Source organism: Oratosquilla oratoria, chromosome 23 (assembly GCF_046742065.1).
Source record: "Oratosquilla oratoria isolate Oo_2021 chromosome 23, ASM4674206v1, whole genome shotgun sequence".
NCBI lineage: Eukaryota > Metazoa > Arthropoda > Malacostraca > Stomatopoda > Squillidae > Oratosquilla > Oratosquilla oratoria.
This window is the reverse complement of record NC_134799.1, coordinates 55,872,199-55,884,698: the sequence shown is the minus strand read 5'-3', so window position 1 is coordinate 55,884,698 and position 12,500 is coordinate 55,872,199. Positions and strand designations below refer to the sequence as shown.

Sequence of the window (12,500 nt, the reverse complement as noted above, 5' to 3'; positions counted from 1 at the left end):
CTACTTAGGTTTCTTTTCTTGTACCTATTAAATAAAAAAAAATGCTCGTCTGTACTATCCTTTAAGAATCTTTTCGGGATTTCCACGCTCATGTCCACACTACGTCTCGTTCTCACTCCGCTAAAGTTCTCTACGCTCATATTTGGTTCCATTTCATCGTCATTTTCTGGTTCTGGTTTTCATTCCCTTCCGTTTTCCTCGATACTCCCCATTTCCACTGTATTAAACCATCCACAATTGTTTCCCTTCCCGTTTAACACAGCATAGATGTCCTGCTATCCTTGTAGTGTTGAGAAGTTCCGTTCTCGGAAGCTCCAACCCATACATGTTTACAGTCCGCAGCGCAGCGATACTGAAATTATTTCACCCCTGGGTGTGTGTGTGTGTGTGTGTGTGTGTGTGTGTGTGTGTGTGTGTGTGTGTGTGTGTGTGTGTGTGTGTGTGTGTGTGTGTGTGTGTGTGTGTGTGTGTGTGTGTGTGTGTGTGTGTGTGTGTGCGTGCGTGCGTGTGTGTGTGCGTGCGTGCGTGTGTGTGTGTGTGTGTGTGTGTGTGTGTGTGTGTGTGTGTGTGTGTGTGTATACATATATACATATACACATATATATATATATATGTATATACGTATATATATATGTATATACGTATATATATATATATATATATATTTATGTACATATATATATATATATATATATATATATATATATACATGTAAATGTGTGTGTGTGTGTGTGTGTGTGTGTGTGTGTGTGTGTGTGTGTGTGTGTGTGTGTGTGTGTGTGTGTGTGTGTGTGTGCGTGCGTGTGTGTGTGTGTGTGTGTGTGTGTGTGTGTGTGTGTGTGTGTGTGTGTGTGTGTGTGCGTGCGTGCGTGTGTGTGTGTGTGTGTGTGTGTGTGTGTGTGTGTGTGTGTGTGTGTGTGTGTGTGTGTGTGTGTGTGTGTGTGTGTGTGAGTGTGTGTGGCCTTTAACCTATCGATGGTGTGAACATCAAATAAGACCTTTTAGGGTCGAGGCTCTATAACAATACACATTTTCATTGTACTTACACAATACCTTCTATTTTTAGGCAACATTTCCCTGTTGATATTCATCAAACACATTACTGTAAAAAAAAAACACGAAATGTGTGTGTATTCAGTCCTGATATCGTCAGGGGTCATGTTGTGGTGTCCACTAAAGTACACTCCCAACCTCCTGTCCCTCCTCCTCCTCTTCTTCTTCCTCCCCCACTTACCCCTTAATATCTGCCACAACCCCCGCACGTGCCAGATTTCTCTCTAATTCAAATTTCATTTACTGCCGCGACGAACAAGGTTAGAAAAGTTGGTGGAGGCTTGGCTTTTTCCAGCTTTAACTCGGATTTACGGTTTACGTTAATAAAACAAAATTAAGTCAGAGCGAGCAGAACTCGGGGGTAATTTGGTCTTTGTAAGGTCGGTTCGTGCCTTGTGGGCACAATCAGAATCGACTCTGTGGTACTTGAAGGGAGGTGAGGCTTCTCCCGCTAACCAAAGGACGACGAGACGAGGAGGAACATGGTACGGTCAAAGTTCCTGAACAATAATTATTTGTAAATTGGCCCGTTTGCACAAAGGCCGTTCCCAAAGACCGATGCCAGGGGCCGATTCCAAAGACCAATGGCAAAGGTTAACGAAAATGTATATGTATATATATATATATATATATATATTATATATATATATATATATATATATATATATATATATATATATATATATATATATATTAAAGAAACCCGGATAGAATGTAGTGATACCTCCATGCTAACACATAAAAATGTACGTGTATACACACACACACACACACACAAACACACATACACACACACACAATGTACATCAGCAATAACAAATGAAGCATCAAGCGGGCATCGTTTGATGTGGCAAACGTGTAGCTCACCAGTACATGTTGACAACACTACCCCGAAATTATTTTGATCAAAGCAGGCTTCCTTCCTCCATCTACAATCAATTATAGCTATACAGTCTATTTGTGCATTTGCTAAATTCAGAACACACAATATTACGTCACAATGAGACTGAGACTGTGACTGAAACACACACACATACTCTCTCTCTCTCTCCCCCAATTTGTCAGGTCGATGTTTTTGTTAACCAGGTGTGAACGTCTACAATATTTCGCAATCAGGACACATCAGAGTAGGAAAACGTCATAGTAACAACATGCAACAATTAGCAAAAGGTCGTTACAATACGACATTGTAACTTCAGCATATCGTACTATCAACAGACCATAAAACTACAGTAGTCCCCACGTCGCAGTAACAACACGCCTTAGTGACAATATCGTCATAACATTGTAATAATTCTAATGTCACTGTGGTCATTGCATTACTATTGGAATATATTTGTATTACAGTAGCAGTTGAATTTGTAGTTTATCGTGCAGTAATCTAATGGAGAGCGAGAAAAAGAGAGAGAAAGAGAGTTCTAATGAGTTACAAGGAATCTCAGTACCTCAAGAGGTTTTGCAGCCCACACCAAGGAGGTACCGTTAAAAGGTCACTAGTATTTACATTAATGTGTGTAGTACTTTGTCTAACCGTCTTTTGAACTGCTCAACTGAGGAACTGTTTACCACGTCCTTTGGCAGTCCTTTCCAAGGGTTGCAGATTTTATAGGCAAAAAAGTCATCAACCCTGTCACAAGAGTAACGAAAGGGATTGAGCTTCCACCCATAATTGCGAGTGGCATTCACGTTCAAGTTGAAGAGATGTCGATAGTCAGTGTTATAAAAAAAAAATTGAAGTATTTTAACAACCTTTATTAGCTGTCCTCGCAACCTCCTAGTTTCTAGAGAAAAGTACCCCAAAGCCTTGAGACGCCTCTGGTAGCCCATGTGTCTAATGACGGGAATAAGTTTCGTTGTTCGTGCCTCAACTCGTTCTAGCCTCTGCACGTTCATCCTCAAGTTCGTGACCAGAAGTGGACGGCGTATCCCAAATGGGGACAAACTAGAGAATTGTAAAGTGTCAAGACTATTTCCTGGTTCAGGTGACGAAACAGTCTTCTGATAGAACCTAAAATCTCTTGTGTTTTTCTTTTCTACTTTAATACAATGATTTGAAAACTTGGAGTCGCTGCTAATCAAGAAAACCCAAATATTTTTCCAGTTTACAAAGGATTACAAAGGCAGTGCATGCCGACAGGAGACCTTTTGGTCCATATCTAGGTCGGATGCAAAAAAATAATAATATTTATAATAAAATAATAAATAAAAACTATAATAATGTAAATAACAAATAAAATACATAAATAGACGCATAGGTATAGTTAAATAATAAACAAACAGGTATATAGTAAATAATAATAAATTGACATATAACTAATAATAAATGAAAATCAAACAGACAAATGATAACAAAACAAAAACAAATAATATAAAATAAATTATAATCATTACAGCATCTTGCTTAGGTGTTTATCTAAATGATTCTTAAAGCTTCGAACTGAACTACATTGCACTACCTGTGCAGGAAGTTGTACTTGTTATGTCATGACCCAGAAGAGAGTATTCTGCCCTCTGGTTTGCATGCCTGATATGCATGATCTTGCACATATCCAGATTAAATGACATCAGCCACTTCTCAGACCACTTTCCCACTTTTTCTAACTCTGACCTATGAATTTCTACACTTTCAGGTATGGGGACATTTACTCCCAACTTAGTTTCACCCGCAAACTTAACTATGTGACTCAACATTCCAACATCTATATAATTAATATAGATGATGAAGAGGAGTGGACCCAATACAGATTCCTTGGGGTATCCCATTGATAACAGGAGACCAGCTAGATGATGCCCCATTAATAACTACACGCTGTCTTTTATCTTTCAACCAGGCTTCAATCCAATTTAACACTGCTCCTCCAATACCCATAGCTCGAACTTTCGACATTAACCTCTTATGAGGTACCTTATCAAAGGCTTTCTGGAAGTCGAGATAAAGTATGTCGATTACTCTGTTCCTGTCATATTCTTAAAGCATGACATGGAAGAAATATATCAGGTTAGTTAAATATGATCTGTGACGCCGAAAACCATGCTGCGAGTTTAATAACAAGTTGTTTTACCCAAGAAACTCAACTGTTCTATCCACAATGATATCTTCCATTTTCTTCCGTACTATGGAAGTAAAGATAATAGGTCGGTAATTTCCCGGATTTTCGCGATTACCTTTCTTAATGATAGGAGTCACGTATGCCTTCCGAATGGCCCTAGGCACTTCTGTCCACAGAGGCTCGTTGAAGACCTCCACTAGGTGGGGAGCCCACCTTCTCGCGAACCTCCCGAAGTAGCTTTGGCTGGAATCTATCTGGACCGGGAGACTTGTTTGCTTTAACTTTGTCTAATCTGGCTAAGACTTCGATGTTCGTACACTGAATATTCTCCATAGACTCTCCATCGTGTACCAGAACTTGCTCAGGGATTACCCCCTCCACTTCCTCAGTGAATACTGAATAGAAGTGTGTGTTGATAATATCAGCCATCTCAAGGTCTGTGTTCTGAAGCGTTCCACCACAGTCACACAAAGGACCAATTTTGTTCTTAACTGGTTTTCTACTGTTCACATAGCTAAATAACTCCTTGGGGTTAGCCTTGCCACCCTCTGATCTTTACCACGTTTTACTGTTTCTATAATCCTTTTAACTCACGCTAGCGGATGTATTATTGATGGGCAAAACCTTCACGGTTTGTCTTATAGTGGTGATAAGAAACTTCCATGTCTTTAATCACTTTTTCTATCTCTCGTGTGAACCATTTAGGTTACCGACGTTCTTCTTTGATTACTTTGTTTAGTAGAAACTGTGTCTGTTGTGCCGTAAAGCGATCACAGGATGATTCCTAAGACTCCTGAACGTTAACACCTACATCAGTTGCCAATGCACCACCTATTAGCTCCTTCTCCACTGTTCCCTTGTCTAGTCCCCTTTCATCACTCTGTGTTGTCGTCTCTATGTGTCGCCTTTCTTTCGTGTATTACTTTCTTTAAAACGTATTTTACTTTCTACATTCTTTTCACCGCTATCTTGTTATGTATGATAAGTCACTCTGTTATCATCTTTAGGAATTCTCAATAGTATTACTCTGTCTAAGTGAGGGGAAATTAAACGGAGCTCGATCATTTTCTTTTCTTTCCGAATATTAATACACTTGGTTCTATCAGTTACACCAAGGGACTCTCATCTGGAATCCTCAGTTTTGGTACTAGGTCAGTTCGCAATGACGTCATGATTTCTTTAGTCCAATGAGTTTTAATTTTACATCCAAGTACCTCTCATGAACTAATGGAATTTTCTCCTCCTACACCCTTTCTCCAATCAGAAAGGTTGTTACACACCCCGTAACCAATATTGCTTACTCAAGCAATCTCGAAATCAATGCACCACTGACTTAGTTTACATATTGTTACATCAGCGTAAAAATGAGCATTATACAGCAATGAAATCGAGTCCTCGGCGGCTGCTTGTAAACATTTAGGCTGGGAGAGAGATTGTGCAATTCCTTTGCCTACGGACTGTTGTTTATCAAACACACAACTCATAAAAATGAAATTCTCGCCCCCTACCCCTCTCTTTAACTCTCTACCCACTTGTCTACCAGCATCTTACACCAACTCCTCCTTTCAGTCCATCAAGATCAGCTCTTCCCATATCATGGTTCTTTTCCTGGAGTTCAGGAACACGTAATTTAAATCTAACGACATCGTGATCACTTCCAACCTCATCCAGAGATACATTGTGTACTATGGTATCCTCAGTGGTGAACACAAGGTCTAGTATATTTTCTCCCTTTGTAGGCTCTTGTACCCATTTGGTAAGAAAGGCTTCATCTGCAATGTGAAGAAGCCTCCTACTTTCATCGTCCCCTGTTCTGTCTTTCCAATTTACATGACAGTTGAAATCCCCCAAAATAACTGCTTTATGCTCGCTTATTAAAACAGTAATTTCAGTATACAACTGATCGTCTTCGTCGAGACATTGATGTGGTGGTCTGTAAACTAGAATAAATCTGTACCATTCTTCTCTTAGCTGAAGGCCCATGCTAAGTAGCTCTTTTCCTGTGTTTAATTTACGCTCGATAGACTACAAGGTTTCTCTAATGTACATCACTACCAATCCCCCTTCCCGATTCATCCAATCTATGTGAAATAGCGTATACCCCGGAATTTCAAATTTGCCGATAAAATTGCGTCCACTTGCGTGGATCTGGGATTCTGTAATAACTACGATGTCAAACATTTCTGTTGCTAGAAATGCTTTGAACTCTAGCATTTTGTTTCTAATTAACCTTGCATTGAATAGTAAAACATCGAGGGAGTCACGTTTTATCAGGTGCTCCTGCTTGGCTCGTTTCCCGAGTCACTTGAGGAGCGTGCCACAGGTAACTCGTCACTCAAATTGGGGATGGGAGCTGGCGCCTCTGGTGGGGTAGGTACCACATCCCGACACGAGGGAGCGGAAGCTTCACAAGAGGAATGAAACCTGAAGGTGAAACCTGAGGAATAGGCTTCTCCCTCAGAGCAGAAGCCCTTCTCGGATCTGAGTGGATGACAAGGTAAAGAACTTGGTTTCTCATGTCACCATGTACTTCTTTGCCTCGGTGACTAAGATGCACGCCATCTTTTGCAAACAAATCGCTTCGTCCATAAAAGATGTCATATGGGTCCACAAACCGTATGCCATAAGGAACGCACATATCCTGAAGTCTCTCGTTAATGCCTATTGCCTTGCTTAAGGCAAGCGAAGATGCTCCCATTCGAGGCAGAATTCCTATAATGACCTCTTTATCTGTCTTCAGCTTGAGTCCATATATTAGCAACCCAACATCATGGAGAATTCCTTCCGTATTACCTGTCCCTTTAGTCTTGAGGAACAGATCGTTGCCACTAGCATTAGCAATGATAGCTTCTTTTCTACTGTTAGGCTTTATCTTCACTATTTCATTTACTAACCGATTATTCTTCGCATTAGGGAAGCATAGAACGATCCGTTTTGATCCACGAACAGCACCAAAGTACTTCTCCTGGTGTCTGGTGAGTGAGTCACCAACCAGTACAGTGGTCTGTTCAAAGTGTGAGAGTAAAGCATACCGGTAAGTGGTCTCAACGACAGAAGAAGGGAGTTGGGATTTTGGTGTGGAACCCCTACCCTTCTTTACGATTCTCTACTCACCACCAACTTCTTCAGTCATCATCAGCACTTTAAATTGGTACTGTAGAGGACTTCTATTTACTGTTTTTCTTCTTTTTGCTCTTATCTACAACATCATTGTTACAGTTGCCTTCACTGTTGGCACCCTTACTACCGACTCTCTTAATAGTTTTTAGTACATCCATATCCCTTAACAAGTAATCAATAGTGCACTTTCGACAGCTCATTTCTTTCTACAGAAATACTAAACTGTTTTGGAAAGCAGAAACTACTTCACCATATTGCCTCTGTATAAAACGGAAGAGACATGTATTTGCAAATCCTTGCTGGTCCGCAAATTCTGTATTCTACCGATGCAGACCATAGACATCACGCGGTTCCTTCTCCTTAGGCATTTTTCTAAGTTTGTCTGTAGAAGATTTTGCGGGTTTAAAGAGCTTCGGGAGTATCAGGCTAATCACTCAGAAACACTCGGGTCGCTATCATAAGATTATCAAAAACAAAAGAATTGGCTGCCCTTCAAAAAACTACTTGGTTTGCCGTGAAGTGCCTGCTGCTGTACAGCCCGTGCGTTGTTCACAGTTTCCAGACACCCCCCAACTCACCAATCAGGTTCACGGTTCCCCTAACTCAAAGAAAGGAAAGGAACATCACTCGAGCTGCAGGTCAAATTCGCCCTTCAGCATCGGGACATACAGCCGTGGCTATCCACAACCTCAGACGCCAAAGTTGTGGCCACCCTCTGGGGGTCCTTCATGTAGAGGGGGTACTGAATATTTCCCAGTGGGGCCCGAACTCACTGCTTACCTCTGAAATTCTTTCACCCAATTTGGTTGACTTAGTGCAGGAGTCCAATTCTCCATCCTTAAAGCGGCCACAACAATAAACATAATAGTTATAACAATAACATATAGGCAGGTACTTGGTCATGAAACAAACATGATTTCCCAGTACCCATCTCAGGTCAATCGACAACAAAAGACTGTGCCCTTTTGATGGCTATTTGAGACTTACTATTTATGGGGCCTTCGGTTCTCACACGCTACAACCTCACAGAGGTTATAACATATATAATAATATGATATAATAAATTCGTCTGAACGGACCGCAGAAAACTGAACACCTCGGAAAAATAGTGGAACTGTAATGAAGAACGATTTTCTTTTAGATGAATTAATTGAAGAAAATCTGAAATTATAGAAGTTGCACGTGCATTTCCAAATACGAATTATTAAAACATTAGCAACACATAGTAATTTGAAATGAACTCAAATAGATTTAATAGTTTTATTTGCAGTCTACTGTTTCAGACTGGTAGGATAATCATCATTCTTTGCTCCAGAGACAGATGACCTTCCTACCTGTGTGGATTCTTGATAAATTCAGTAGAGACCTATGGTCGAACCTTTCAGAACCTAGTTATGTGTCCCGTCAGCCACTCTCAACAAATCAAATGAACTGTTATCACCACAGAAGCACGGTTGAACCCACAAGAGCTACAGAAGTTGGCTCACCAAGTGTCCATGACCACTCATCACATAGATCATCCTCCACTTGGGTTCCATCCTCCGTTTGCTCAGTCATGTCCCCGGTGGTGCAATGGTTAGACCCTTGCATCTACCCTTGACATCATCTCAGCTTGAAAATTGCTAGCGAAGATAGGAGAGACAGAGGGGGAGAGAGAGAAAGAGTAATAACAAGATGATATCTGAGATGATAAGGAAGAGCAAGAAGGGGAGAAAGATGAAGGAGGGAGGGGAGGATGGGAAAATGGAGTTTGGAGAAGGGAGAAAGAGAGAAAGAGAGAAAGAGAGAGAGAGAGGAAGATTAATAACAAGATGATGCCTGAGAGGATAAGGAAGAGCAAGAGGGGGAGAAATATGAAGGAGGGAGGGGAGGATAGGAAAATGGTGTTTGGAGAAGAGGAGAAAGGTGAACAAGCAAAAGAAAAGGAGGATCAGATGAGAAAAGGAACTGAAAATTAAGGCAAGACATGTCGGGGGTACGTGCTGGGTAGAAGGGAAAAGATAAAGAACGAAGGAGAAGGAGAAAGAGGAAAGGGGGATGGATTGAAGATAAAAACGCTGAAGAGGAATGGGGATATTAGATAGAAAGAAGAGAGGGGAAAAGGAATTTACGACACCAAGGAAGAAAATGGGAAGAAGTGAAGGTAAAATAAGGGAAAGAGGAAGAGACAGATAGGAGAATAGATAAAAGAACAGATGACTTCCCTACGTCCGGGCGTAATTATGTGTGAATATATACACTTTCATTCTTAGGGCTAAATGAGTTGAAAGATCCTGATACCGATAGAGGTACACAACAATGTGTGTGTGTGTGTGTGTGTGTGTGTGTGTGTGTGTGTGTGTGTGTGTGTGTGTGTGTGTGTGTGTGTGTGTGTGTGTGTGTGTGTGTGTGTGTGTGTGTGTGTGTGTGTGTGTGTGTTTGTGTGTGTGTGTGTGTGTGTGTGTGTGTGTGTGTGTGTGTGTGTGTGTGTGTGTGTGTGTGTGTGTGTGTGTGTGTGTGTGTGTGTGTGTGTGTGTGTGTGTGTGTGTGTGTGTGTGCCCAAGATCTTGGACCGTGGTGAATATTACACACACACACACACACACACACACACACACACACACACACACACAATTCCTTGTCCTCCAATATTAGAATGCCGGCTCGCAGTACAGTAATTCTGAAAATTCCAGCCCTGGGCAGGACTTTAACTGAAACCACTGAATTAGCGGTCAAGTGCTGTACCATTGCACCTTCAAGCCGTGAGCACGTATACAAACATGTACTTGTCCATGCTGTCACATTTGTAGGTAAGTGTATGCACGTATGCACGCGTGCCTATATGCAGCTGCCAATATTATACTAACATACATTCCATCGTTAAGTCTGCAGGGGTGACCTTGGATACAGGAGCCTTGCTGAATGCGAAAACAGGTGCTTGTCCGGTATCTGCTGCTTCCAAAACACCTCGGCTAACCTAACCACGTGTCAGGTAAGTACATATCTGTCACTCTCCCATACATCATTCTCCCTAAGTTCTCGTACTTTCCACTCAGTATCTGAGAATGGGCGAGGAACATTGATGTTGTAGCGCCCCTTCACTCCAATACATATATGTATATATATATATATATATATATATATATATATATATATATATATATATATATATATATATATATGTATATATATATATATATATATATATATATATGTATATAATGCGAGATACAAATAAAAACAAAGAAAACAAGAATAGGATAAATAAACAAACACGTAAACAAGAATAAATGACAAATGCTGATTCTTTTACCGAAGACTAAGTTGCAAACCTTTTAGAATCACCATACCCTGCCTCGCACCCTGTCCGTGCACTAACGTGGGGTAATATATATATATATATATATATATATATATATATATATATATATATATATGTATATGTATATGTATATGTATATGTATATGTATATGTATATATAATAAAGTAAAATAAAATTATAAGTAAATTGTAGAAATGACTTAAATACGTCGGCTTAATAAAATTCCTTCCTGTGATTGGATCAGTTCTGTCCCTGGCTTTTCCATTTGCTCTTCGTGATAGAAGGATGCGAAGGAGTGGATGGGTCAACTCGTCTCCTTGTTGGAGGAGTGCGAGGCGTGATATCGATTCCTTTGCTATGACAAATTGAAACGAGTCTGCGAAAGCCTCCTGACTAATGATATCAAGTAGTTTTCCTATTTTTGAGTATATAACGACATTCTTACTGACAAAAACCAAGGAGCACTGTAGTAAATACCTCTACTTAGAACTACAATATATTATGATGTTTCTCTTCTGCAGGCGATGACTCTAAAGGCATGCAAAACATTGCACGAAAGAAATGACGTCATCGTTTCGTCATACACCCCAGGATCCAATCAAGAACTCGGATTTACAACCAGGGAACAAAACGGTACGTTTTCCCTCGTCATATCCCCTTGTAAGGGGGAAAAAAGCCTTTGGTATATGTATGTATGTATGTAAACATAAGTTTATATCTATAAGAAAAGACGTATCATGTTATGATATTTGAAATTCAGTTCTTCAAGAATTAGAATTTCCACCGTAGCAGAGAATAGCCACCATAGCTCTTAAAAAGAGTGGGACCGAGACCAATTTCCTCGTAGATAGGCTACCGTCGGTGCCCTAACTGATAAGTACACACACACGCACACACACACACACACGCACACACACACACACACACACACACACACACATTGAAAATAGAGAAATTGTTTTCAAAGAAATAGTCTAACAATAAATGCAGGAAAATGCAAAAGACACAATTATCCAAGTTATTAATGAAAAAGCAAATTGGGTCAGAGACACAGTGTATAGGAAAAAATGTATTGTGGTATGTGGACTAAAAGAAAAATATTGTCTGGCTAGGTACATGAGAGAAAAAGAAGAAAAAGAGACAGCAATAGCAATCCTAAAAAAATGCAGGATGGAGACCAAGAATCAGGGAAAGAGGTAGATGATACATATAGAATTGGTCACTATTCTAAGGATAGAAATCGACCCCTAAAGATAAAACTAAGATCGCAGGTGGTAGTGGAAAACATATTTGAAAAAGTAGGTAAATTGGCAAGTAGTGAAAAGTACAATAAGATATGGATAAAAAGAGAAATGAGTTTTGAGGAATTAGAAAAAGAGAAGACACTATGAGAAGAAGCAAAGAAAAAAAAACGTAAAGAGAACGGAGACCGAAAGCAAGGAATTCTATTGGAGAGTAATCGACATGAAACTGAGGAAATGGTACATCAGAATGGGCAAACCAAAGACAGAAAAAAAAAATGGAGAAAGAAGAAAATTGAAACTGGCCTATACCAACATCGACGGATTAATTTTAGGACTGAATGAACTTAATGATTACCTGCTAGAAGAAAAGCCAGACATAATGGGAATTGTGGAGACTAAACTATGGGGTGAAATACCATCCATCGATGTTGGACATGGGCTATACAATTACTGGATTAAAGGCAGAGACAAGAATCATGTTCTTGTCCAAGAAAAACTTGAATGTGACAAAAATTGCGGAGGGCAAAGGTAATGTAGAACTGATCATGATAAAAGTCGAAGACATGAACATGACAAGCAGAATGTTTATGATGACTTATGTGGCCCCAAAAACGAACACTTGGAAAGAGAACGAACATACAAAAATGCTAGAAGATACAAGGCAATCATTAAATGAGATACTAATGGGCGGGGTAATCTGGTAATTATGGGGGACTTCAATTGCAAAGAAG

The 12,500-nt window shown here is 40.0% G+C and overlaps 1 protein-coding gene across 1 annotated transcript in view; it reads left to right on the top strand.

Moving 5' to 3' along the window:
• LOC143038124 (uncharacterized) overlaps positions 1–12,500 on the top strand; it is a 588,663-nt gene that overhangs the window by 449,869 nt on the left and 126,294 nt on the right. Inside the window, exons 12-13 of the mRNA XM_076207122.1 lie at positions 10,088–10,194; positions 11,047–11,158. Of these exons, the coding sequence (XP_076063237.1) occupies positions 10,088–10,194; positions 11,047–11,158 (219 nt within the window). The remainder of the gene's footprint in view (positions 1–10,087; positions 10,195–11,046; positions 11,159–12,500) is intronic.